Source organism: Embiotoca jacksoni, unplaced genomic scaffold (genome assembly GCF_022577435.1).
Source record: "Embiotoca jacksoni isolate LCO1_2020_lvr unplaced genomic scaffold, fEmbJac1.0.p SCAF_5, whole genome shotgun sequence".
Lineage (NCBI taxonomy): Eukaryota > Metazoa > Chordata > Actinopteri > Embiotocidae > Embiotoca > Embiotoca jacksoni.
This window is the reverse complement of record NW_027185403.1, coordinates 16,609,881-16,637,846: the sequence shown is the minus strand read 5'-3', so window position 1 is coordinate 16,637,846 and position 27,966 is coordinate 16,609,881. Positions and strand designations below refer to the sequence as shown.

The following is a 27,966-nucleotide window of genomic DNA, read 5'->3' as shown; positions in this document are numbered from 1 at the left end:
CATGAGTAGATATGAAGCCCTATTCTGTTGCGTAAAACCAGAGAAATGATATCGACACAGATAAGTTAGAGGTCGTTTATTGTTCTCTCTGGACTGGACCAGAGCAAGGCGAATGATATGCAGTAAAAAAGGCATCTGTCAGCCCAACAGTCATCGTGAAGCATCAATCCACAGGCACTGGGCGTGGAGGACGAGTCATTGTTAGAAGATAGTCTCTCTTGTGTGAATGAGTGTGTGTTTTTTTTTTTTTTAATGAAACCGTCACTCTTATTCTGTAACTGCTTCCTGCAGTTGCTCCTCTGATGCAGAGGGCTCAGTAACTTCAGTTATATTGTCTTCATGCGGGACTTCTTCGTTGGCTTGTGCGAGATCTACACCGCTCGCGCCAGCTGTTTGGGGGTCCTCGTGGTTGGAGGACACGTCTGGCTGGGCTCCGCTCTCCACAGTCATGTCCCAGTCCTGGTCTGAAGGCTGAGGTAGACTGGCAATGAGTTCCTAAACACATACAGGAGGTTAGAGATTTACATCTGAACTCATATAAAGTTACTTAAACATGACTGTGAACGTACCTGCTGTCTCTCCAGGTCATTATTCCTCAGAGCGCTGAGCAGGCTCTTCGTGAAGCTCACAAGCTCCTGGTATTTTTGTTTTTGGTTCTCTAGCTCATGCTCCAAGAACTGCACTTCCTCATGCTGAAACAGACGCATTGAAGAAGGAACCAAGTTAACTCAGCCCTTAAGATCATGATGCGTGGCAGTGATTTTAATACACTGATTTTTATTCATGGCACTTCTATGCAGAATGGCACGAACATTGTTTGGTCATATTATATTATATAATATATTATAGTCTGTGTGATTTTACCTTGAATTCCAGCAGGTTCTGCATTTGCTCGAGATCTGAAGCCATTAATTCACCATCATCATCGTCGTAATCATCCACTTCTTCCTCATCCATTACTTCGATCTTCTGTTAAAAACACAGATCACATCAATCAGGACTTCATAGAAAGAAAATTTAAAATTATACAAAATAAGATAACGCATCTAATCTGCTCAGGATTTAATTCCATATGTTACATTTTTGTAATGTACTATTGCAGTTTTGGATCAAAAGCGCCTTATTTGTCAAGAAGCTTTCATTTGTTTCCTGAAAACAAACTCTCCTCCTGAATAAAACAACTTTCACTCAGTCTTGTACGTTTCAAACAGTGGCATCTTTAGTGTTTCCAAACAGAAGAGAATAATTAACTTGTCGGTGTGATAAAGCACTTTCTTCTCTGGTCAGCGAATGGTAATGATTATAAGAGTGTAATAACACCCATCCTCTTTCTAACAGTAGACATCGACACGAGATTACATGATTACAACTGATATATTCCATTAAAGGGACAGATATGGTGGAGTATTTGTTGGATTGTTATCTTACTCTCGGCTAAATACCAATTAAAATGAAAACACTTCTCTCTTCTGAGATCACAGTTATTTGCCACAATAATTAATTAATGTTCCTGAAACTAAAAACTTTTGCATTTTTCACGACCAAGAGGTTGCGTGTTCACGTGCAGATTGTTGGTGTGATAAGAATCCTTTTACAACATTCGAGTTTGACTGAACAGTGGCATGGTAATCAAAACCAATGCCTGTGTTTGGTTAGGAACTTTATTTCTGAATAGGTGGTGTTTGATTTGATGCACCGCAGCGGTGCATCCTTGTTACTAATTCAAACCTACTAAAACTGAAAGAACTAAGGATACAGTAAAAGTCCTTCTATGATATGTGGAAATGTGTTCCTTAAAAAAGGCCTACTCTGCATCACATTACAAATGAAATACATTGGAAAGCAGTACAATGCTGAGTAAGCTGGGACAGTATTATATATGAATACTGTCCCAACCAGCGTCCATTCCCAAGTGGTTAAATTTAATGAGGCTCTACTGTAAGAAGAGAGAAATAATGAAGTACCACATTATTGGCGAGTGGAGCAGCAGTGGACACATCTGTTCCATCTTCGCCGTCTCTGTGTTGTGAATCGATGGTGCCATCTAGATTCGAGAACACTGCAATGAATGCTGAGGTACGCAGTTTGTGCAGAAGGTGTGTGTTCATGTGTGCGCGGCATCGGCAGCCTCACCCTCAGACAGGCACACAGATCCCCCGTCGTTCAAGTCGTCTCCGAGCTCAGGCGTTCTGAGGCGCTCTTCGTCGGGGCTGAGGCCCACCGGAGACTCGTTTCCTGGGGATGAGGTTGTGAACACAGCAGGCCCGCCTTTAGGAGGAGGGATTTCAATACCCATCAGACGGTACTTCCTCCGTCTGTTGCTGATCCATGTCTGCAAATCAGAAAACACACGAGACACTGTGTCAAAGATGTAGATACAAAATACATAAATTCAATTGATTGGTTTTTCAAAGTGTAATGTGTTTCCTTGTGCAATTTCTGTGACCATTTTGAAAGGTTCAAACCTGCCTTGTATATGCATACAATGCAATTAAAAAGTAATGCAACGATCTAGTCACACTTTGATCCCTGTAGGAAAATTCTCTGTCTTCTATTTTACCACCCCAACCGGCAAAGCGAAAAAGAGGGTCAGATGCTGAACAGCACAACTCACATCAGAGGGGTCAAAATGGTTTCAAATAATCACAGTTATTTTGCCATGATTTGGAAATTGTCTGAACTTACTGCCCTTTCTCTGTAGTAAAAGATTTGTCTTCCTTGCAATAAATATCCTTGTAAGTGAGATGGCAGAGGGTCATGTGTGTCTGTGTGCCAGGACTCAACGACTATATTTAGTCCATCAGCATTCCTACCGTGGCCCTGATATAGAACTGCATGACTTTTACTCAACTTTGTGTAAGTAAGTTAGAAAACGTCTGTGACCTAGAAAACATGTGCTCTCCCATATTCTCATCGCTCTCAAGGGTCCACACAAGTCAAATAGTCTAAAAGTCATAAACAAGGGGCCTGACAATGTGAGGGTCAAAGATTTCTCGAGACATCTTCTCTAGTTTCTGGAGATATCCTGATGTTTAAAAAAAAAAAAAAAAAAAAAAAAAAAAAAAATGGAATATGCTAAACTGATTTTCTCCCCTGTGGAGTTGGTTACCTTGACTATTTCAGTGTCTACATTGAGTTGGTTGGCTGCAGCTGTGATCTTCTCCCTGCACACTGAGCCCAGGCTGGTCATGCCTCGGTCCCAGTAGCGCTTCAGCTGGATGAGATCCCCATCACTGAACTGGGTCCGATCCTGCAGCTGAGAACACAAACCGCCTCCTGACTACACAGCATGCACGCTGATCATGAGCTGACTCACAATCGCTGATAGTGTTTATCACATCTCTAGCTTTATTACCTATATTTGTAATATAAAGGGCAATCAAAAGGTTCAGGGACAAGTCCAGTTTTGCGAGAAGGACTGCAGTGACGTGCATGGAGCAGCAGGAAGCTAAAAACGTGTTGAGTAAGTATTCAAGTTACTGATCAAAACTAGCACCAGAGTTACACGTGTTTTTGTGACCACTGGTCCGGCCGCAATGGACCTGATATTTGAGCAGAGAGTGCACATCAAATTTTGTGTAAAATTTTTGGGGAGCAGAAAGAAGTTGTGGGTAGCTAAACTCAGTAAGTATGGGTGGTGGGGAGCGATGATTGCGTTGTAGCCGGTGTGAAACTTGCGGGGTATTCAATGCATTGTGAGCGGGGGTGGTATCATGTTGGAGAACCGAAGCGCCATCGTGTCACAGTTCAGGTCGTGAGCATGAATGTTTCCCCTCAGACGCTTCAGAACATCACAGCAAAACTCGGTGTTGACAGTCTGACCCTGACCGACGAATATGTGGTGCACAAAACCTGGAATGTCAACAAAACCCACCTGGTTTCACTCCTGACCTGAAGCACCTTCCTTTGTTTGGGACTGTGATGTTTTGCCCCTCAGAACTCTTCGACCAGCTCGTTGCTTTATTGCTGTAGGCTTTCTGAAGCATTTCGAGGGTCTCTGTTGCTGATTTCCTGAGCTTGACACAACATTTTATGTGCACTCTTTGCTCAAGTCCATAGTGAAATTGCATATGCGTCCAGACCAGTGGTCATAAAACGTGTGTAACGCAGGTGCTGGTGTTGATCAACCGTTGTAATTTGGAATAATTACTCAAACGTTACAGCTTAGCCTTGCTTCGTGCACATCACGGTGCTGCGCTCCACTTGCACCTCTCTGTGTGTATAAACCTGGTACTTCAGGTTGTTTTGTAATGTTCAGAATATTCCCATTCTTGCGTTAGTGTGGACAAAGACTACTTACTGTTCTCTTTCTGGAGTTGCTTGTAACCCAGGGAGCGGCAGACACACCAACGGAGGTCTGCACACAACGACACACACGTTAGATCTTTGAGGGTCAACAGTACCGAGACAAGAACCTTGCTTACCTGTGAGTTGGATTCCCCTGTAAGTGAGGTCTGTGCTGTGATGGAGTAGCTGCCCTGAAGAGGTGTGCTGCTGTGAAGCAGCGCGGGTCTGGAGCTGGTCGTCGGAGGCGAGTGGCTTCCTCTCACGACAGACACTTCAGCCCCGGTTGGACTGGCCGACGCCTGCTCCCTGTAGATGTGTGTCTCGGCGGCCATATTCGCCAACTCCTCTTCCCTTTGCCACTCGTCTTCTTCATCTCCAGTTTCCATGGCAATGGAGAAGTTATGACAGGTGTCCAGAGGGTGAACCACTGGCCTGCAAGTTTCCTGGCTCCTTGCAGCAGACGCTGGCCCAGGTCTAAGTCTGTCCCCCTCAATCCTTTCTGACAAGGTGAAGACCTGCTGAATACGAGGTGTGTGTTCAGAGGAGGGGCTGGAGTTTCGGATTGGGAGGGAGACCAGAGTCTTTTGCGGAGCAGGCGGTTGAGGTTGAGGGTTGGAGTGAGGTCTGGGCTGAAGCTGAGCCTGGGAGTGTGAGGAAGAGGACCAAGGGCGGGTTTGCGCTGTACCGTACTGTCTAGTCCAGCTGTGAGGTACAACCCCTGCTCCTGCACTTATCCCTCCCTCCCCAAGGGATGAAGTGCCCTTCCTGACTGCAGTGTAGACTAAAGGCCCTGAGGCAGATGTGAGGGATGGGAGGTTCTGAGACAGAGACACGAGCTTGGAGTGGACGGGTGAGGAGGTGGAAGTGCTCCTGCTCTGCATCACCTGGTTGATCAGTGAGGACGTGTGTGCAGAAAGCTCAGAGTCCGACTGAGACGGGGGAGCCGTGGGTCTCGGTCGGGAGCGAGGGACGGAGTTCAGAGAGTAGATCCCGGTCAGTATTACATCGTTATTGTTGTTGTTGTTGTTGCTTCCACTGCTGAGGGGAGAGGAGGAGGAAGGGGAGGAAGATGTTGACGAGAAAGAAGGGAAAGACGAGGATGGAGGCAGAAGGTGCACGCGATTCTGGATGTTGCGTGCTGCAGCAATATCAGCAGGAAGCAGCGCCCCTGCCGCTAAGCTGTGGTTGGACAGAGCACCTCCGGCTAATGTGTGATTGGAGAGTAGCCCCCCAGCAAGTCCCTGACTCGATAAGGAATGAGACACACCTCCGTTCTGGTCAACCTTGGAAGCGAGCTTACGTCTTTTATTGCCAACCCATGTCTGCGGGGAGAGAGCAATCACCTCAGTAACATCACTTGAAAAAAACATTCAGCAAAACATTTGAGGAACTCGTGCAGCCAAGTGAGGATAATAATTCATGACTCTGCACTCGACGAAGGATTCAGGGAATTATTTGCCCGAGCATTACATGGGCATTCCTGATTTAAAACAAAAAGACAACAGTGCAACACGAATCGGAGCAAAGAGTTCTGCCCCCCTCTTCCTCGTTCACACACACACAAGCACATTTTATGGACCTACCCGGACAACGCTGAAGTCCAGTTTGGCCTCCTGAGCGCACTGCAGTATTAGCTGGAAGCAAGCCTTGCTCTGATTGGTCATCCCATTCTCATAGTAACGTTCCAGGATCCTCTGCTGTTCAGCCGTAAACACTGACCGCAGGTTCATCTAAGGGACAATCACAAAGATGAAACCCACATACACAAAATTACAATTCCGCAAGAATTCAGTAATAATCAGATTTAACTGACAGATTATAGGAGATGATCATGTCGAAAAAAAAGCTTTATCTTTTAAGGCATCATCGCATGACACTTGTGCAATTTCCTTTCTTCAGCTCAGACACTGCAAAACTATGTCTTATGTAGCCAATTTGATTCCAACAATTACAGCTCTTTTGCATGGTGAACATTTACTCCTTACTAAACTGGAATATTATTCCAACTCCCCAAAGTGGCTCAATCTCAAGATTACACTTGTACCTGTGCTGAGTTTGTCAGAATTAATACCATGCAATTTTTTTTGGGGGGGGGGGTTTAATACTAGAGCATAAATACTTGATATACTCACAGTCTGCAGGCCACGCCTTTGTGGCCACGCATCCATTCTGCTACTGGAGGGGAACGGGGCAGCCATGCAGATCACAGCGAAACCTCCATATTTCTACTTGACCGCTATTTTCATTGCACTCATCTTGACTCAGTGTACCTGGCGCGCTGCTGGGTAATGTGGCTGAGGAGGAAGCAAAGCCGAAAACACTGTTCTGACAAGTGTAAACAAAAAAGTAACAAGAGTGTTATAAAAAAAAAACAATGACAATCCGTCACTCAAGAATCCAGATCAAGACTGAGAGTCTCTTTATGTTGTTGACAACTAGTTAACATGTTGTCATGTAATATGTAACAACGTTTAGAGAGCACTTGCAACGAAGCACTGTGAAGCTGAAAAATATGCAAAATGCTTCGTTAACAATGTTCTCAATTAATTGATGAGCTGTTTGGTCAGAAAAACTGTGAAACCTGTCGACCCCCGTCACCGTCCCCGTTCTGTTGGGAGAAATATTCAGTTTGTTATAAAGAAGCGTCATTTTCTGGAACTAGAAAATATCCACGTTTAAGAAGCTGGAACGATTAAACTCAAAAATGAATAATGGATTACCAAAAATTGGTTTTATTTTTTGTCCATCAACTAATTTGGCAGCTCTGAAGCTAAGACAAAGCCACTGAAGCATTAATAGCATTATCAATCAAATTAATTTATCAAATGAGGTTATATGTATCATAAGCAAAGTCAAATAAAAATTACAGCTTTCCAGAGGTTACATTTGTTTTTGTTTTTTTGTTTTTAATGGGCACAATTTAATTTAAAACGCTTTCAAGTTAATATGTAAACAAATAGTGACACTCGGGAGACAAATGAATTGTTTCTTTTAACACAGGCAGGTTATATTATTGAAAGTGTCATAAATAGAAAACAACAACAACATCATTTTTGAGTATGAAATCGAAACGCGTGAAAGTTTCGCAGGAAGCCTCTGTTGTGTCGGGACGAGGAAACCAAGGAGGAAACGAAGGAGGAAACGAAGAAGGAAACGAGCATCCCAGTTTAAAGCGTGAACACATGGAGCTCCACGGGGCTGAAAAACAAGCACGCCGCGTTTTAAAGTAAAGTTGCTCGAGGTTTTGGAAAACAGAAAGTCCCGTACGGGGAGTGCGGTGCGACCAATAAGCAACCAGCAGGTTGATGTTGTCGGGCTGAGTGCGCATGGCTCCGGTCAACATGGGAACACCACGGAGGGAATGAGCGAACACAACTGCGGGCGCGTCGGATTAGTACGCCACCCGGGCAGCGACCGGGCGGGTTCAGAAACACGCTTGCCACACGGGAAGCGCACGCCCGTAACTTCACGACACGCGAGCCGGCCGGTAAACAAAACCGGGTGAGAGCGCCGTTAATGGCCGGTGCGAAGAGACCAGCCCGACGTCAGCTCGCAGGCCCCGGAGCGGCCATATCCGAGCCAGCTAACGTGAGCTAGCGTTAGCATAGCTTTCCCAATGGATCGCTGCGGCGGCTGAACTTTTCCTTCAAAAGCCTGTGATTTCCCGACCCCCCCTCGGCGTCATCATCCTCGCCGACCCCCGGCGGGGGCTTCCAGCGGACGCCGACAAACAAACCCTTTGCGTGGGTACCCGGACGTGAAAAGTAAAACCACTTTCCTACGTACCATTTTTTGATGTTTAAAATCAGACGAACGTTCGAATTCAGCAGATTTCTTCGCCGGTCCGTCTTTGCTAGACAATGAAATCAGAACGTCCGATCATCAATTCTAATCATGATTGTGACGTATTTTTCAGACATGAGCCAATGGGAGCTCGAGATCATCGCCGTGACATTCGGAAAAGGGGCTGAGAACGGAGCACCGTGGTCCCGCCCACCGGTGACTTTGTTCGGCGGGGTTTGCTGGAGGAGGAGGAGGAGAAGGAGGAGGAGGTCACGGACGTGGAAGCGGTCGCAACTTTTTTTTTGGAGGGGGTGGGAGACGGTTCGTTTCCTCCTCACCTGGACATGTCAGAGGAGCCTTTCAAGTCAAAGGACTTTCCCTTTGAAACTGCTCCTGTGAACAGTTGGAGCTGGAGATATTTGCGTGTCCTGACTGCACATGTGTTTAAATATCCGCCTTTTGATTAGTTGTTAGACTTCACATGATCAAGGAAAAGGTTGCACATGATGTTGGTGCCTTTATTCTCTTTCAAAATGTGGAAGCAAGCATTTCACATTTACATTCAGTCTTGTTGTACTTTCATTGTGAACCTTGTAGAACTTGGTTTTGCAGTTTTGTATTCATTATAAACATGAATAAATTTGAATTGGATCACTTTTATCTTGTTGCTAAAACATCTGTAAAAGAATATAAACATCGCATTATCCAAAATAGTGCAAGTGCTGCAACTTCAGCAATGAACATTGTGTAACGGACTGTCAACACTTGTACAGTCTAATAGTTTATTGGCATTTGCTCTGTAGTTCGGTGAACAATATTGCCATATTCTGTTGGAGACAGAGAGGCAGAAGGAGACAGAGGTTAAGAGCATTTTTGAGGAATTTGGTGACAGCAATCCAACCCACTTGGCTATAAATGTTACTTCTCCGAACCAGCATGAAACAAGCATTGACCCTGAATATGTATCTTACCTTTGTCATAAACACAACCACTAATTGACATTTATTTTTATTTGTAGGACTTCTCAATTAATTATTGCTACTGTCTGTTGGAAAGTCCACACTTGAGCTCCATAAAGTTTCTTCCTGCACTTTGAAACAAATGAGCTTTGTACTATAAGGCTAGTTGTTATCATACCACTAATAAAGACTTTCTTTGATGAAGGCTCCTGATGTATTTTAGTACACCAATGTGATCCTCCTGCGTTTTTTCATTTTCTTAAAACATTCATATCTATCTATCTATCTATCTATCTATCTATCTATCTATCTATCTATCTATCTATCTATCTATCTATCTATCTATCTGTCTGTCTGTCTGTCTGTCTGTCTGTCTGTCTGTCTGTCTGTCCCTGTTTGTTAGTCCCACATTACTTTGTCCATCTCCTTTCCTATTGTGAGCGTTATTTATGTGTGTGTGTGTGTGTGTGTGTGTGTGTGTGTGTGTGTGTGTGTGTGTGCATGTGCGCGCGCGCGTCTGTGTGTATTTTTAGTGGGGGTGCTACTGCTCAAATCCATGACGTCACCTGTGTCCCAGGTTCGCAGCAGGGGGCGCTGTTCCGCTCAGCTGGCTCCACGCACCGACCACCAGCGCCTGACAACTGATGCTGATTTCCTCATCCGTAGATGGTGAACTTAAAAAAAAACAGCGGACACCTTGCCGTGGGATGGGGCACATGCAAGCTGCCATCCTGCAGACATGTCACGGCAAAGGCAAAGACTAATGATGACGAGTCCTTCTCCTTGGAAAAATAGGCTACATGCAAATCTGTTATTTCTGCCATGTTTCTATAGGTAGGCCTATTATGTGTCTGTGGTAACTGTTTGCAATTTATATATTATTTAGTGTGACGTTGTTGCTACATACTTTATACGATTGATTAAAGGGTTGTTAAGTTATTTTTGCATAAAGCCTCTGTATGTAGTTTATATGCATGTGTATAAAGCTGGAGGGAGGGAGACGGAGAAAGATCCTCCCTATATGGTGTGCGTTGCACCATTCCCTGGTCTCTATTATGAGTGGTGGCCCCAGTGATGCTGCAGCGAGACGGGCGGGAGGAAAAAAGGAGAGGGGAGGGGTCGCTCCATCCCCTTGCGCCCACCGAATCCACTTCTCACAGCGCGCGGGCTGCTGGCGGGAAGGCACGAGAAAGAGAGAGAGAGAGAGAGAGAGAGAGAGAGAGAGAGAGGGAACGAGAGGAGGGAGGGAGAGGAGAGGACGTGTGTGTGCGTGTCTGTGTGCGCGCGTGGATTGCACCACCGCATCCCGTTCACCGTTCCTGCAGGCGGCCATGCTCTGATGGAGAGAATAAAGCTGACAACCTTTTCTTTTTCCTCAGATTTATCCACCGCTCTGTCATTCCAGATGTGACTGACAAGTCGTTTTATGTTGTCTGCATTGAGTCCTGTGCTGTTCATCTCGGAGAGACTGTGACACCATGGCTTTGGTTATGGAACCTATAAGTAAATGGACGCCAAAGCAAGTGCTGGACTGGATGAAAGGTAATATTGGATTCCTTCATTGCACCAGGCTCTTAATGTTCATGTTGCTTGTGGTGAGGATGATGATGATGATGCTTGTGGTGATGGTGAGCAGCGGAGGGCCACACTGGGCATGTGCGTTCTCCTTATCCAAACCTGCAGACTGACGTGGGATTTCAGCCGATGTAACTGACCACTTTGAGACTGATTAAAGTCTCTAAAGTAGAGTAAAGGCTTTTGAGCCGGTGCAGTGAAATGGATGTCCCCAAGAAGCTGGGACTGGAGGCTCAAGCATTCTGTCATCTCGCTTGCATGAGAGCGCACCTCTCGCAAGCCGAGCCTGTAGGCTGCTGTTGCTGCTGCTGCTGCTGCTGCTGTCATCAGCATCAGCAGCAAGAGGCAGAGCTCTCATCAATGAATGTGGAAGATATGTCATCTTCACTCTCTGGCACATGCCCTCAAGCCCATATCACCACTCGCTGTGTATGTGTGCGTCTGCAAACGTGCGTGCGCGCGTGCATGTATGATTAATGTAGTTAGCTGCATGCACCCCACTCCACCCCCTTCCCCGATGCCAGCCGTACAGTCAGCTTCAGCACCGTGGACAGCGCAATGCCGCCTGCCATATAAGGCAAACGCAGCGATCACACTCGCTTTTTTTTTTGCTGCTCGCTTTGCTGGCACCATATACGGCCCTTTAAAAGAGACAGTATCAATGAGTAATTACTAATCGTGCTTGTATGTGTGTGTGTCTGTGTGTTTGGTGGCGGTGGTAGGGTGCTGTTCTCACACACCGTGATCATCTACAGAGCTGTGAGTGAAACTGTGGTGGGCCTAGTGACAGACAATGGAAATGGGAAGGGAGGGTGTCCGCAATCCCTTACTTAAGAGGATGACTTAATCACTACTTGTTCGATGACTCAGACTATTAAAGAAGTGTGTCTGCATTATTTACACATGTGGTGACCAATTTCAGTATTTAATATGTACATTTGCCAGCTCTCTATATTCCTGCATGTGTTTCAGGACCAGACACCACTTCCTTTTCATTAAGCACCAATCTCTCAGATTAGAAGTCAACTTTGTCGATGCATGGCAAAACATTATTTGGGATGCTTCAGGTTAAGTGAGCACGAGGATGTTCCAGGTTTTATAATTGCACTCCTCAGCCACAGTATAAGCAGCCAGTGGAGTCACAGCCTCATCCTCTGATCTGTGGAGTGTTCACTTGGAAAGCCTGGCTCCTGCACCGTTTATTAAGAGAGGCTGAACTGAAATTTGATTGGAGATTACATGAGTAACAGGCCAAATGTGGTTAGAGTTTGCAGCCTGGAAAGCACATTAAAAACTTTGCTGCAGTTTCTTTGACGGCACACACAGAGACTGACATGACTCACAGGAATATTTGTACTCAGAATATCTAAAAGTAAGGCAGCTAGTCAGACGGCAGCTTTTACTGCCTTTCACTTATTTAAGACATGACTGAAACCTATTCCCAGATGTGAAGTTATTACACTTGCACATTTTAAAACATGCTGCCCGTTTGGGGCAGGGAAGGTAAATTATGAACCAGTCATTGCCAACAAACCGATGTACTATCCAGCATGTGAAAGTTATGTGCAGTTCACCCAAAGTAAACAAATGGTTTTAGATCTTCTTGCAGGAAACAAAGGTTTAATCAGTAAAAAAGAGTTTTTGTATTATAACATTTGTCCATCTCAACTGTCAGGCTCTTCAATCTTAAATCATGATAATTATGAAATCATAATAATAGAGACAAATAGTTTTGATTTAAAGCTGACAGTGGAAAAACTGAAATGTTAGTGAAGGGCCATTTTTCTAATGCGGGAGATGAAAATGGAAATAAAACGATTATATTTCATTATTTTCCTCATAGTGTGCAAGTTTCTTGTTAAGCTACCTTCGTTTTTCACGGCAGGGCTTCAAACATAGACCCTCAGTGGCAGGCTTATGCTCAGATCTTATTTTCCTATGAATAAAGTAAAAGGTGAAAGGCTGGTATTAATCTGTACGCTTACACGGGCTTCACTTTGGCCCCTTTTGCTGGAAGCTCTTCTTCTCTCGCACGCAGATCCAAGCAGTCTCGTACCATTTCTACAGAGAGGTGACACTGAGACCTTCTGTGGTAGTACTTCAGCAATTTCTCTACTTTACCTTATAAGAGATACAAGTCCATGGGTGCAGATGGAAAACATTTGTCCCCACCTACATCTTTCGGATAAATTCGTCTTAACATTATTTATCTGTGAAGGTGATACACTGGTCATCACGATGTCTCATTCTTTCATGATAAAAGTGCTGTGCCTTTTTGTCTGTGTGCAATGGAAATCAGTTTCAACACCTATGCTGAGTTATTTTTACTATTATTTACATTTTTGTTGTTGTTGGTGTTGCATTTTATGAGGGAGAGAGCGAAGCGACAAATACCCAAACCGGTGATCAACCAGTGGCGCCCTTGAATTTTGTGTATAATAATAATAATATAAGTACATAACAAACATGTGCATCATTTTACTCACCTAACTAATGGGCTGAACATTTTTTAATAAAATTAAAATGATTTAAAATAAATAAATATAAAATGCATGATCTCACATGTTTTGTATGTAAAATATGATCATATAAGATTGCCATTAACTGTAGCTGTCAAGATATATACTTTAAGCTGGTCTTGTTAGATCATCAGTTTGCACTAATACAACACAGATTGATTTACAAATCCATTCCGTTTTTGGACATTACTCAGAGGATTTAAGGCTAAATGTTTACCAGCACAACAACAACAACAAAAAAGGCAAAATCTCTGACTCTCGTCTTTTGTGGAAAGCAGCTCTTTTTCCTCGACAGCCCCTACCTGTCATATGACAGAACATGGGACAGAGAGATGTGGTACTCTGCAGTCCTATCGAGAAAACCTGACACAGCTAGCTACCAGACTATACTGTATCTCCCACTGCTGTAGAAGCACTGCTCCAGCAGCAGAACACTGGTGAGGCTCACAGAAAGATGACTCATCAGCATTTGTTTTGATTTGAACACCCACACCGGAGGAGTTTCCTTTTTCTGTGTGTGTGTGTGTGTGTGTGTGTGTGTGTGTGTGTGTGTGTGTGTGTGTGTGTGTGTGTGTGTGTGTGTGTGTGTGTGAGATCTGCGAGGCTGTGTGCAATTGATGTGTTAAGTGTGGTGCGTACGAATCTGAGCTTTGACATGTGAGGCAACAAAGAAAAATGGACTTCTGCTTCACTCTGTGTGCTGTGTATACCTCATGAGATCAGCACGTGCTTTCATGCGCGCAGTATCGGCCGCCTGCTGATGCACACATCGACAGGAAAAGGAATAAGGCAGTTCACTTTTGATGCAGTAATCTCTCTTTCCCTCTGTGTGTGCTAATGTATTGGAACAACCTACAAATAATGATGATGATGATGACAGAGAGCATGTGCATGTTCACAAGAAGTTCAGCTTAATATCTGTTGAAAATTTTAACATATAAATGTACAGTAGTGGCATCATATGGACAGTGAATTAGGACTTGAGCAGGAAATGCTTTATTCCCCTGTTAAACGCAACATCTTAATGCTGCTTGGTTGTTTGGGTCTCCTGTGGTGTTGAGGACCATGTTTACAATTATTCCATACTGTGTCCTCTGATTTAGTCCACAGTAAGGAAGTCCGTGTTGGACAACGCACGTCCCCTGGCTCTGACTGTGTGCTTGTTGTAGTTCCAGCTGCATTAAAGATTAAGGAGTGCGCCTTATTATGGGCAAACACACACACACACACACACACACACACACACACACACACACACACACACACACACACACACACACACACACACACACACGTATGCACAAGGAGACTCCTCCTGTCCTCCATTTTTACCCTCATGCCCGAAAGAAATGCAGAGATGCAGAGATGCAAGCGCAGCAAACGAATGCACACGGATAAATGCGCTCGGAGGAAGGCACATGTTCATTGAAATATACGGTATACATGTATGCACACTGACACACATGCAGAGACACACAAACTCTGGAGCAGCAGCTTTAAGTGGGGCATCAGTAGTCATGGAAACCAGATCGGATCGTGTTGGAGTCACAGCACATGTCATAAGATGGGGAGGCAACAACGCACACGGATGCCCGATGCACATCTAAACATATTTAGGCGCATAATGATGCACATACGGTATGTACATATTCATATACACACACACATTCACACACACACACACACACACACACACACACACACACACACACACACACACACACACACACACACACACACACACACACACACACACACACACACACACACACTCACACACTCAACAGCTTCCCCTCCTGTTTAATGGCCTCGAGCGCAGAGAGAGAGCAGAGAGCAGGGACATGGATTCAGAAATGGGGAGGTGCAAAGCAAAATGAAAGAAAGACTGACGAGCCTAAGATGGGGGAGGAAATGAGGGAGAGTGTGAGGGGAAGGGTGGGCATGACGGAGGAAGAGGGGGCAAGCACAGAGGCGATGGCAGAGCGGTGCGGGGAATGGGAGATGCAGTGGGCATCATATCAAAGCACCCACTCTATCCGGCTGCTTGGACAGAGGAGCCTGTGTGTGTGTGTGTGTGTGTGTGTGTGTGTGTGTGTGTGTGTGTGTGTGTGTGTGTGTGTGTTTGTTTGAGTGTGTAGATGCTCGTATGTGCTTTACGGGGTTGATTTTGCACCTGTTGTTCCGGGGCTGCAGTTTTACAAGCACATATGTCACGATCAAACGAAGTTTCTCAACCTGGGGATAGGGACACCACATGAAGTCGTATCATATGAGGACGGGGTCACTGGAGATACCTATGCACCAAAAAATTTGTGCAACATTTAAAAAAAAAAAAAATGACTGCTGAATTTACAAGACAAAAAATGTTGAGAGACCCTGTTTTAAAAGAGTAATCCAGATTACAAATGTGTATTCAAATTAAGCATTTATCTTTTTAAAGTAGCCAGAATTATTGTCTGGAATTAATAGTTTATTTTAGCTTAGCTTTCAACACACTTTCGTGGCGAAGCTAGTTTTTCCTGCATAAAAGCTCAGAGCAGACAGCTGAGTCTTGCAAAATGTTTCAAAGTATTAAAAATAAATTGGTTGAATTGGCTTTATGGTATCACGGTTCTTGAGTCATTTGTTTTGATCATTAACTGTTGTGACATTTGCCAGAATGCTAACGCTCTGTTAAAGACACAACATACTCTGTAAAATACTGCATGTCATAGCGCTAATAATGAGCTCAGTTTTAGCTGCGGTAACATACCGATAATGATTAAATGATTTCGAGCAGATTATTAGCTCAGTTGTAATACAATGACTGATAACAGTCATATTAATAAGTATTTCATGTTTAAACCCTTTTTTTCTTTTTTTTCTTTTTTTTTTTACCATTTGGAGGGCAGTGCAACAAGCTTTAAACAAAATAATGTTCACTCAAATATTACCACCTTTATAAAACTAGCAGCCATCTTGCACTCAGTGAATCTAAATCGACTAACTCCTGTTTTACCTCTGTTTTGCTCCCCACCAACTCCTGGTTAGCTGCTGAATGCTACACTAGTTGCTAACTGTATGACAAGTGTTAAATGCTGGACGTTTTGCATCCAGTCAGTGTTTCAGCTCACAACCGCTGCAAATGGAAACTGTGAGACTGAGCATTGGTGGGGAAAAACCAAAACAATCTGCTGAAAGACATTAAAATAGGACTGAGTGGAACGGCAGAGTTCGGAGACGATTGTCTGTGGGTTTGTAAGCAACCCCTTCACATTACACACAACTATTGGATCCATTATTCATTTACGAATCTTATAGCTATAATTTGAACACGTGCACATTAATCAGACAGAACCCATGTGAAGATGCTCCAGATTGGGGTGTTTGGACAACATGTGCTTGGTTACGCCTCTATGTTTGTTAGCTCTGTGTGTTTTTCTTCTACGTCTCTTCACAGCCTACGAATGAATCGAATGGGTTAGGATGAGGATAGACAGGGCTTGTGAGGTAAAGCTAAAGTTCATGTGAACATATATTGTCATCCTTCCGGTATGACTGTAGTCACTTCAGATTCTCTCGGGTCGAGCTCTGCCTCTGAACTCCTCGCACTTTTCTGGTTGACCCTGTTTTTCCTGCTTCCTGTACCTTCGGATTGCCTCTCGACACCTCCCTGCCAGCTGGATATCAGAGCGGAGGCTCTGGTGCACTTGAAAGCTCACATACCGAGTAGCTAAAATGCCACGGTCTTAAGAATATTCTGTCAGGATGTAATGAATATTTCACAGTCAGGAATATTTTTAGTGAGAGTTGTGTCTTTTCTTCACACTCACCGAAGCACTTACTCCAGCTGGAATCTCACAGATGGAGGCGAGGCGAACGGGACAGGAGTCTTTGTTGCTTGTCACCGCTCTCAGCCCAGACTCCTCTCTGACCCGAGCTTCTCAGAGGAGAACACAGGTTAGACTGACTTCAGCTGATGCTCATGGCCAAGCAGCAACGTTTCTTAGTTTGAGCCACATTCAGCTCTAAGAACAGTCTTTTTCTTTTTCTTTTTTGTGGCCTTCAACAAGCTCTCAGCCAGCGTGTGGGAGGCAAATATAGGCTACACTGTGTGTGTATGTGTGTGTGTGTGTTTGTGTGTGTACTTACAGTGTGTATGTGTGATCCTTAGCCTAGCATCAGTGCAGGGTCCTGAGGGGAAGCAACTGCTGATCCTTCACTTCTGCTCAGAGGCCTTTCTCGCCCTGGTTGCCTGGCAACCCTCGTGTTTCTGATGGAGAGGGGTTTATTTTGCCCAGGAAAGAGGAAAAGATTGGAGGGACTTGCATGAAATGTGGATGAAGCTGTCAACACAAAATGCTTGCTCAATGCTTAGCACACTGGGAGTCAGTGATGCTCGGGATCAAGGGATCCTTCAGTTTTTCTTATAGAGATCTCTTGCTCAAACAGATTCTGTTTGGGTAAAGAAACTCAGTGCCTTTGTGGTAAGGTCAGGATATAATAACATTTTATTGAAGTACCGCACCGAACTGATTGATTTTAGGCAAAACAAAATCTCAATAATATAATATATACTATGTAATGCAGTACTTACAATCATTCAGATTAAAACACACCAATGCCAGAAGCCTCATTTGTATTCCCTATAAAATCTAAGCTCTAAATAATTTAGAATTTAGAAGTAACTCCAGTTTCAAAAGCTATTAATCAAAAGTGAACATTCATTGTGCTAATATTCAAATTTTTCTTATCAGATTACATGTTTTCTACTTAGCTACAGGACCGGCTGAATGCTTTGTGTATTGTTTCATGCTAATTAAAGGAGAGAAGTAAGATTTGGTAAGAGAAGCGATGTGACAAAATAAGGACACCCAATGGAAGTTGATGACATTTTGACAATATTTTGACACATTTGAACAAGCAAACATTTCATCCTCTCTGAAGCAGTGCCTACAGATAAATGCGATATATTCAAATAAAGTAATGAATGAAAATTGAGGGTATTAGATGAGGTGCCGATGATTAGAACCTCCTTATGGAGTACTCGGTGTAACCAGTCATATTACAAGGTCTAACATTAAGGGTCTGATGTTCACTTTGCGACTGAAGTGTGTGGTGTCATCATGCCAAGATCTAAAGAGTTCTCTAAAGCTTTCAGTAAAAAGGTCATGGATGCCTGTCAGTCTGGCAAACGATTTAAAAAGATCTTAAATTATTTGAAATAAATCATTCAGCTCTGATGAAATCATACAAGTAGGTAGATTTCAAATGGCTGGCAAAAAGGGGTCTCCAAGAACCTCAAAATTTCATCACAGGATCTGCAGGTAACTCTCGTAGCTCTTGGTCTCAACGTTTATATGTCTACACTCAGAAAGAGATTGCATGAATTTGACCTTCATGGGAGGGGTGTCAGCAAAAAGGCTTTGCTGTCTGAAATGAACATTAGCGCAAAGCTACAGTGAACACTTACAGGCAAAGACCAAGCCTTTAGGAATAACGTGCTCTGGACAGACGGATGAAAGATAGAGTTGTCTTGCCACAGTAACAGAGGACATGTTTGGCGTGGACCAAAGGCAGCTTTTTAGTAGAGGAAACCTTTACCAGCTGTGGAGCATGGTGGTAGAAATGTTATGATTTGGGGTTCCTTCGCCGCCTCAAGGACTGGGCAGCCTGCAGTCATTGGTTCAACTAAGTATTAGTCATGTGCTTGAAGACAATGTGAGGCCATCTGTTTGAAAGTTGAAGTTAAACCCAAAGTGGACCATTCAACAGTTTAATGATCGAGATAATCTACCAATTCTCAAAGAGAAGAAATAGAAGGTTGAACAAGGCAGCACCTGCCAGACAACCCTCAAACACCTGCAGCTGGAGGAACTTTGAATGGAAGTCAAACATTTCAGCAAGCTGACATCAGCGACTGGTGAACAATTAATGCAACCCACCTACAATAAATTATTTCTGCTTCTGAGGCAAAGGGTGAACCTACCTTGTAGTGGCTCCACACACTCCAGGAGCTGGTGTTTCAAAAATGGTTAAGTTATGATAAAAGATCGTATTCCCTTTATTTGCCGGAGGGAAGGAAAAGAAGCTTATGGCTCTGGGAGACATTTCTGACATGACTAATGCAAAATTACTTTTTGTTTATTTCAGCTGCATGCAGGCTAGGACTTTGTTTGTTCTTTTAGTATACGCTACACAGAAGTTGAGTGGGGTCAGTTTTCATATTTCTTGTGGTGCACACTGTAAACAGACTGATGTGAGAAGGCATTTGGGCGGCAGACATAATATTTGTTTTTGCCTGATACAGTCACAACTGCTGCTGAACTTGACTAATAATATCTGCAACATTTTAATATCATTAACTGTGTGACGAGGTGCAGTGTTGCGAAACCTGACCCCTGTGTGTTAGCGTGTGTGTGTGGGTGTGTGTGTTTGTGAGCACCATGTGCTATTTCCAGCTGGCATATGAACTCAGCAGATGAACCCAGATCAGCTGTTTGTCCTTTGGGGGGAGGCTTTCTGACTCATCTGATTGGCTCACAGCTGTGTGTCACACTGTGGATGTAGAACTATGTGGGGATGTGTGCATTTCTATGCACGTGCTTGTATGTGAGAGAGAACTGGCATATGATTGAAACAACGAATCCCATCATAACCTGAGAGAGGAGAATGACAGCTAAATGTGCTGCGGTCAACACAGAAACGCTTTCATCTCCAAGATGTGTGTGTGGCAGAAGTAGGACATATAGTAGGAGGCTTTCCCAGAGGAAATCAGGCTGAAACCTCTTGATTCTTTATTCATCACCTTTTTATATTATTCACAGTATGTGCGTAAGTTTAAGGGAATTAAGGCAAAGTGATTATCCGTTTGTTTTTATCTATGAATTAGCTTCATACAAAGTGCACAGAAAAATAATGAGCACCCTTTGTGTTTGAAATAGCGCTTCCTTGTACACTTGCACACAGTTTTAAAGGTACTTGCCAGGTAGGTTGTTCCAAGCATCTGGAGAACTTGCCACAGTGCCTCTGTGGATTTAAGCTGTCTCAGTGTCTACTGTAACTTACTCAGTGTTGAGATCAGTGCTCTCTGGAGACCATTCCAGTTTCGGGACTCCTTGTTCATCTGTCATTATGACTCTGGTTGCATGTTTGGGGTCGTTGTCGTGCTTGGGACCAACGCATAAAGTGCATAAAACATTTGCACACACTTTTTCCATGCACCTGCAGCAAATATGAAACGTGGACTGAAGATATTACACTATCATTGTTTCAGAAATATGGTCAGATTATGATGACATGAGCCATAATGGGCCACATTGTATGAAATGGCTACTGTTAAAAGGTGCTTCCCATGCTTCCGAAAGAAAAGCAGGGGTATAAATGGGAAAGGACAAGTGTGAGAGGGAGGGAGTGGCAGAGAAAATGAGAAGGCGGTATTGGTTCTGAATAGGAGGCTTACCTCCCGTTACGAACATAAAGCCTGCCATCTGAGAAATAGCCATCTCGTTTTTTTTTTCATCCCCTGTCTCTCATAGTGAGGGTCAGAAGTCGAATATTCAGACATCCTGCTTATTGGCTGCGGTGCTTTTTTTCTGGTCCATCTCCTTGTTCCTTGTTCCTACAGCTGTTGGCCAGCTAAATAAATCTGCATCCTCAGTTCACTTGTGCCAGGAATGGTGATGATTTATTATATGACACAACACCATTTTCCTGCTGTAATAAACATGTAACATTCAAAGAAAAGCAGCGGATTTGCATGTAATGCTAGAATCAAGCACTGCTCTCACTCTTATTCAAGAATTTGTCAACAAGAGCATTGTTGTAAAAATGCAAAGCCATATTAAAGTCTTTTTTAAATTTTTTAAAGAAAACAGAAAACTCACCCTGGGGACGAGGGTACGCTTCAATTTAAAAGAGTTCTTTGCAGTCCTTTCATGTGAATCTCATGGAAAATTCTAATTAAACCGAAAAATAAAATATCTATATGAATGAGGATGAATTTACATGTGCAATTCATACTGTCAATTAATACAATAAAAATATCTATTACAGCAGATTAGAGTCCAAATATTGCTAAAATATGTATTATCAATATACTATAATTATCAAATGTGAAATTATTCATCATTCATGAAAATGGTGAGTGACACTATGATATGATTGGATGATTATTAATTTAACATTTTTGCATCCAGTAGTTGACTAAGGTGGAGAAAGCATTTTACATACCATTTAATCTAAAATCAATGCATTAAAATATGAAAGTTTGCTTTACTTGTAAAATTGTCATTTTAAAACCACATAGCTGTCAAATAGTAATAAGGATTTGAATTCTGCTGGAGTAAAGAGTGGCATGAAATTGCATGAAAGTGAAAAAGCAAAGTAAAATACCTCAAATACATATTTATACTGGGGTAAATTGTAAATGCAGTTACAATCTAGAACTGATACTAATACATATTTATACTCAAGTAGACGTAGTGTTTTTTAAGCAACTTGGTTAGACGTTCTACACCTGTTAATGACATTCATTTGCAAACACAGTCTGCCCATGTAAAATCAGGTCATCACATGCACTGATATCTTGGTGTCACAGCCTTCCATGTGGTGACATTGTATCATTATAAGTGACACACTTACTAACATGTGGGACATCAGGGGTTTTCCACAGGGACTGTATTTTATTAAACAATATTTACTTGTGTTGCTCCAGTTCAGAGCCTCTTACTGATGTGTTAGATTTAAAAGTCCTCTGCTGTGCTGTATGTAACAAGATTGTTTCTGCATGTCACTCACAGCAACAGTTGGCTTATGTTTTGTCTATTGTGTCCCATGGCATACCAAGATGCTACACCACTTGCCTGCTAGAATGTGTGTGTGTGTGTGTGTGTGTGTGTGTGTGTGTGTGTGTGTGTGTGTGTGTGTGTGTGTGTGTGTGTGTGTGTGTGTGTGTGTGTGTGTGTGTGTGTGTGCGCGAGCGTGTGTGGTGACTGTGTTAAGGTGTGACCACACTGTCTGCTCTCTGTCAGCATCTTGCTTCCCTTGGGCATCAGTGTTTTCCTCACAGCTCCAATAGGCTTTAACAACATGCCTCTGCGGAGGCGTCGAAGACCCTGAATAACAACAGTAGTTGTAATTGTATTTGTATGTGTGATTGTGTTTGAAGTGCATGTTCATGGAGGGACAGAGTGTACTGTTTGTGTTTCTCTGTGGCTTTGTGCATGTATGTGTGTCTGCATGGATTTGCTTCCTCGTTTTTGCTCTGTGTTTGCTCATTTTCGAGCAGCCTTGTTCATTAGGTCTGTGGGGAGATGTACTTTCTGCTGACTTTGTTTGGTTCAAAGCCAGACGCTCTTACTGATCAATAGTATCCCGGGCCCACCACGCCTGTGTGCAGCTGATTGGCTCTCTGCGTAGAAGGCACCTACAGCGTAACAGTGGAGTCATACGTCAATACATTACTCACATCGTTCAAGGTATATTTTGGACGCACCCTTAATCACACAGAATATGCGTGAAATTCATTCTTTTCACTCTGAAAACAAAGATATTCTTTGTTCTTCTTTCGATGCTTTTGCGGCCTCACTGAAAATCTTATCACTCCAAGGAAAAGCATTAGAAAGATCTCTGGCTTTGTGGTGTTTGTCTTTAGTTTCTATTTGGCAGAATAAGCCACATTATGTTCTGTGTGGGTGTCTGCACTCAAATTCTGTGTTGCATCGGCAGTAAGTGGACCACAATTCAGACTACAATACGACAGGCAGGAACGCATATTAATATAATGATAGGAATGATATTTCCTAATGTTTTCTATTTCTGGGCAGAAAGGGCACCTAAAACCTTTATAGGCCCATAAAAATATTTTGTCATTTACAGCTAAGGCCACAGTAATAAAAGACAGATTCATCAGCACATCCTAACTGTCTCTATCTATGCTCTCCTTAGGTCTGGATGACTGTCTCCAGCAGTACGTGAAGAGTTTTGAGCGGGAGCAGATGGGGGGAGAGCAGCTGCTGCACATCACCCATCAGGAGCTGGAGGAGCTGGGTGTCACCAGAATAGGACATCAGGAGCTCATCCTGGAAGCTGTCGACCTCCTCTGTGCTCTGGTCAGCCCTTGTTGCTTACTGATTTTATGTCTGTGTGATGTTTATGCAGGTCCCAAATGTGTTTGTTTTTGTGTGCCTCAGTGTTGGTCAGGTATATCTGACTGGCACAACACAAGCTGAAAAAATGTTGACCCATAAAACTGACAAAAGGTTAAAAGGTTATCACACAAATACAAGATATGTAATTTATTCATTAAAAATACTCAGGTGAGCAGAATTAACAGAATTAGCTAAATTTCTTAGCAGTATAAAGTAAAATATTTAGCTATTGTTACATATGTTTATACAGCGATCCTGCAGCAATCTGCAGTAGAGTATAATGATAGTATAGTTTTATGACTTGTTAAGTTTAATGAAGAAAGTGAGCTTTAACCAGTCAGTGTATTTAGTCACAAGTATTTTTCTTAAAGTAGACACTTGGGAAGATAAATGAAGTTTTACACCATATTGTTTCATGCAAATTTTATACACTCCATTTTAATTATTTAACAGAATTATATATTGTTTGAATCAGTTGTATTTTAGATCAATCAGTAAAACTAATCTTTTACTGCTTGACAAATGATTTGGGTTTCCTTACGAACATTCAGTCACTCATGAATTGATGGTTTAGATGGTCTATTACCAAAAACTATCCCTCTTCAACAAACAGTATCCAGTAGGACCAGGTGTCAGACACCAATATATTGCTAAAATGAAAGGAAATGCACCGTAAGCACAGAGAATCCAAAATAACTGAACGCTAGTTAAAAATGATTCTTGTGTGCGTATTTTGAATAAACTATGTGAACTCACTCACGTAGCAACTGTTGCTTAAATAAAAAATTAAAAAAAACCTTTCAATTAGCCTGGTGCTACCAGACTATTGCTCAGAGCTTCAGTTTCCTTCGTTGTGATTATAGTCTGGAAACTCTGTTGGCATGAAGGCTCTCTCAGCCACTTGAAGGGCGGACCATTACAATAACCAGTGAAGGCGGCTAAGTGTGATAACGTTAAGGTTAAGCATCTTCTTTTACATGTAGTTGCAGCGGTGTTCGATATGGTGGTCAGTGCCGATTGATCGAAGGCTGCTGCACTAGTTTCAAAATTAACCCAAAGTCTAGGACACAAAGACTGGAAACATAAATTCAGACAGTAAATTTAGGTCTGGGAACACCAGGCTACCTTTTAATAGCTCTTTTATTGAATGAGATGCTGTACATTCACGTGAACAGTAAACACAACAGAGAAACTGAAAGAAGCGACAGGAGATGTTTGTGCCTGTGTAAATCTAAAAACTCTTGGCTTGCCAGCATGTTAGCAATTAGCTCACCGAATACAGTCGTTCATCGATTAGCCCTGCGAGTAGCTGGTACATCATCGAGCCTCTAGCAGGGACACGCAGATGGATTTCACTGTGCTCCTTTCTGGAGTGAACTGGCCTTTATACTTTGATCAGGTATTGGACAGTTTCATTCAGACAAAGTTTTGTACATCTGTTTCTTTTCAGACAACCCAACATTTGACAACTTCTGTTGGTTTCTTTTGTAATATGACTCAAAGCTTTCTATGGAAAAAAAAAATCTTATCAAAGAAAATACAGTTTTTCTACTTGTGCTAAAACTGGGATGTTGTATGCAGTCGTTGGTATTCAAGTATTTCAGTATTTTAAACTGTATTTCATGTGTAAGTCGGTTACTATTTAAAGAAAAAGCCAATTTTCTCTGTTTCTCCAAATCCAACCAAAGATGTGACTAAAACTTTTCACAAATAGTCTTCTCTCATGCAACAACTTCTCACAGGTAGAAAGATTTATTTATATTGGTCGTTGTTTGTTTTCCTCCACCAGTTATTGATATTGGCTTAAGAAATAGTTAACAAAAATTCTCTATCATTTGGGCCCTGCTTTGTGTGTACTTCCTCGGTCACTGCTGGCTGTATGTGCAGTGGCCCTGCTCAGGATTAGGGAATTAGTGGGAATTAGGTGCCACTCTCCCAGAGAGAGAAAGAGAGGGAGAGGAGGAGAGGGTGAGGGAGGAAGAGAGAGGGCGAGTATGTAGAGAGAGTATGCAGGATGCACCTTATCTCCCAGGCACACATGGCTGGATTAGTTGGGCCTATTTGAATGTGTGTGAGCGTGTGTGTGTGTGTGTGTGTGTGTGTGTGTGTGTATGCATACATGCTTGTGTGTGTGCTAATCAGCACCTCTTCTCATTCAAACGTTCCAGCATGGGAATGAGTGTCCCAAAGTGGCAATCACCATATGTCCTGGAACTGGACACACACACACACACACACACACACTCACTCACACACACACACACACACACACACACACACACACACACACACACACACACACACACACACACACACACACACACACACACACACACACACACACACACACACACACATTTAGGGATGCCAAGCAGACAAGATGAATCACTAAAACTACCGCTGTGAGGACTTTTTTAAAGGATGTAACCAGTTTTTGTTCCAACTTTGGTCTTAGTTTTTGTAGTTGGGCATCATTCCTATTAGATATCTCTACCATATGTTAGTTGCAGAGGCCGAGAAATGCATCAGTGTCTGGGGGGAAAAACACAGACAGTCAGACACAAGTTTAAATATAGACGCAGGTAAGCCAAACTTATTGTACTTAAAAGTGACATCCAAGGCAAACTGTAAAAATATTACCCAAGCTGACTGCTAATGCTCAATAACAGTTCACAGGCAGGCTCAATTTGTTTATCTTTGTGCACACACAGATCTTCTGTGCAAAGAGGGATTAGTACCAACATTTTGGGTATGTTTAGATAATCTGGTTAAACTCTTGGCTGGTCTGCAACTTGTCTGATCGTGCCACTGCTCATTTCTTGCCCAGTCAGACTCTCTTGTAGCTGTATTTCCATGTTCCCAGATCCCATCAATTACTTTGGAGAATAAAATAGCATCATAACTGATAGAAAATATGGCAAAAACAGCAAAAATAACATCCAAGTTGTCTAAAATATAATTACCCTTTAAGACAGCTGGAGAGAGAAAACCTCTGGTCATTACCTGTTCTCTTCAGTTAACATATCTCTATAGCATCTATGGCTATTTGGTCAATAAAGGGCAAATCCCCGTCGGCCGCAGCATAATCCATCATAAGGAGAAGCACAACCCGGTTCCCCTGGCTCAACTATGATGACTTTCTGGTCTTTCTGCAGTAAAATGGGGGAGATTCTGTGGCCCCAGATCAATGCAGGTTTCAAGCGCTGACTGAGCTTTCAGTCTCGCTGTAAATGTGGAAAAGTCCCTTCTTTTATGCCTATGCAATCGAATTTTGCCCCGAGCGTCTATGCTAAGTAGGTTTCTACTGTATGTGGGTAGTGAATTTTCAGCAAGATGTGCTGAGAAATGGATATAACTCAAGAATAAAATGACTGCTCATTCCAAAATCTGAAGTGAAAGGTGTCATTGAAGTTACAAAAAAGATGTAAAAACTGGGCAAATAAAAGCATGTAGATTTGATATTAAAGACTACAAAGATGATATTAAACAGTCTTTGCGGTGTACCCCGGGGGTCTATTTTAGGGCTCCTTCTTAGATCCTCCTCGTCTTCAGCAAAGTCTGTCAGGGCTAATATACAGACAAACACAATTGTATTACAATCAAGAATGTTGAATTTTAATCATTCAGACATTCATTATGTTTGGACTTATGGGAAAAAAAAAACATACCAGAAAGAAAACTAATGTAAAGACAAGTTGTTCTGACAGTAGAATAAATCTTACAACTAACTTAACAACTCTCAAATCTTAAAATATTTTAGCATAATCTCTCATAATAATTAGCTCTATCATGTTTCTAATTATGTTCCAAATATACTTTTATTCTCCTTTGTTCTGGCAGTGTTTCATGCCTTCATGTCTTCTTTCACAGTGTTGGTTTCTTGTCAGCGTTACCCTGTAACATCAAATTGATCTTTAATATCGCCCAGGTTCTTTGTCTTTTATTAGGCACCAGGCTTCAGATGTCCCATCCAGGAAAGCTTACATTTGAATGTTATCTTTGGGTTAACCCTTCGTCTGTTTGAGGGCATCCCCCATTGTCACCTGACCATTTCACACACTCATCCCAAACACAGTTTATTTGCCTCTTGACTGTTCTCTACTCTTTCTTGTTTCCATGACAGCATTTAAGTAAATTGTCTTTTAAATGTTTATCATCCAAGTGGTTTGGAAGAGTCCCATAAAAGGTGTAATTACAAAGAAATCAAACCGCACAAAGCTTTATAATTTGTATTCTGTATATCATCATTTCAGCTCCAGAACTGTAAATGTGTTTTTAAAAAATCAAGAAAAATGGTTTCTCTTCAAACCCAGTGCTCAACATGGAGCTGGATTTATTTTGGGTAAATAAAAAAAAACCTGCTTCACAGATGTAAAATCCTGAGTTGACAATTGAAGTCAGATCTTCCAGCAACATATGCACAATATTCTCCTGATTAAAATATACTCCACATTTTGATGTAAGTGGTCGGTTAAAGCTTGTGTTATGGACTAAAGTTGAGCAATATGTTGCTTTTGAAAAGAAAATGATTACGTTGCAAAGTCCCTCTTTCTGCACAAACATATCATAAATGATGTCTGATTGTGACTCAGTGTGTGAACAGAAATGCAGAAATATTAGCATAGTGGAGAGGCCACTCCACACATGGCTGCTATGGCAACTGCATTGACATGAAGTAGGGGGTGGGAGAGGGTTGGAGGGGTTGCTCTAATG

General features: G+C 42.6%; 2 protein-coding genes and 1 long non-coding RNA gene across 4 annotated transcripts in view; 2 read left to right on the top strand and 1 right to left on the bottom strand.

Annotated features, from left to right (window-relative positions):
* Window positions 1-61: 61 nt before the first annotated feature.
* hdx (highly divergent homeobox) lies at window positions 62-8,244 on the bottom strand. Of its 2 annotated transcripts, XM_069170830.1 has the most exons (11): window positions 8,074-8,207; window positions 6,420-6,581; window positions 5,871-6,017; window positions 4,425-5,609; window positions 4,301-4,357; window positions 3,110-3,256; window positions 2,134-2,332; window positions 1,965-2,044; window positions 865-969; window positions 570-692; window positions 62-495 (listed from the first exon to the last, which is right to left on the bottom strand). In XM_069170830.1, the coding sequence occupies exons 2-11, from the start codon at window positions 6,483-6,485 to the stop codon at window positions 268-270; spliced, it is 2,337 nt and encodes a 778-aa protein (XP_069026931.1). In that variant the 5' UTR covers window positions 6,486-6,581; window positions 8,074-8,207; the 3' UTR covers window positions 62-267. The 2 variants fall into 2 exon arrangements, with proteins under 2 accessions (XP_069026931.1, XP_069026933.1); XM_069170832.1 differs by lacking the exon at window positions 3,110-3,256 and having other exon boundaries at window positions 8,074-8,244.
* LOC138211154 (uncharacterized) lies at window positions 7,118-9,229 on the top strand. The gene is made up of 2 exons (XR_011179312.1): window positions 7,118-8,051; window positions 8,204-9,229. It is a non-coding gene; the product is annotated as an uncharacterized lncRNA (long non-coding RNA).
* A 1,047-nt stretch (window positions 9,230-10,276) lies between these two features.
* Window positions 10,277-27,966, top strand: part of LOC138211153 (connector enhancer of kinase suppressor of ras 2) — a 57,952-nt gene continuing 40,262 nt past the window's right edge. The window contains 2 exon segments of the mRNA XM_069170835.1: window positions 10,277-10,571; window positions 23,051-23,214. Coding sequence (XP_069026936.1) covers window positions 10,508-10,571; window positions 23,051-23,214 — 228 coding nt within the window. The 5' untranslated portion in view covers window positions 10,277-10,507.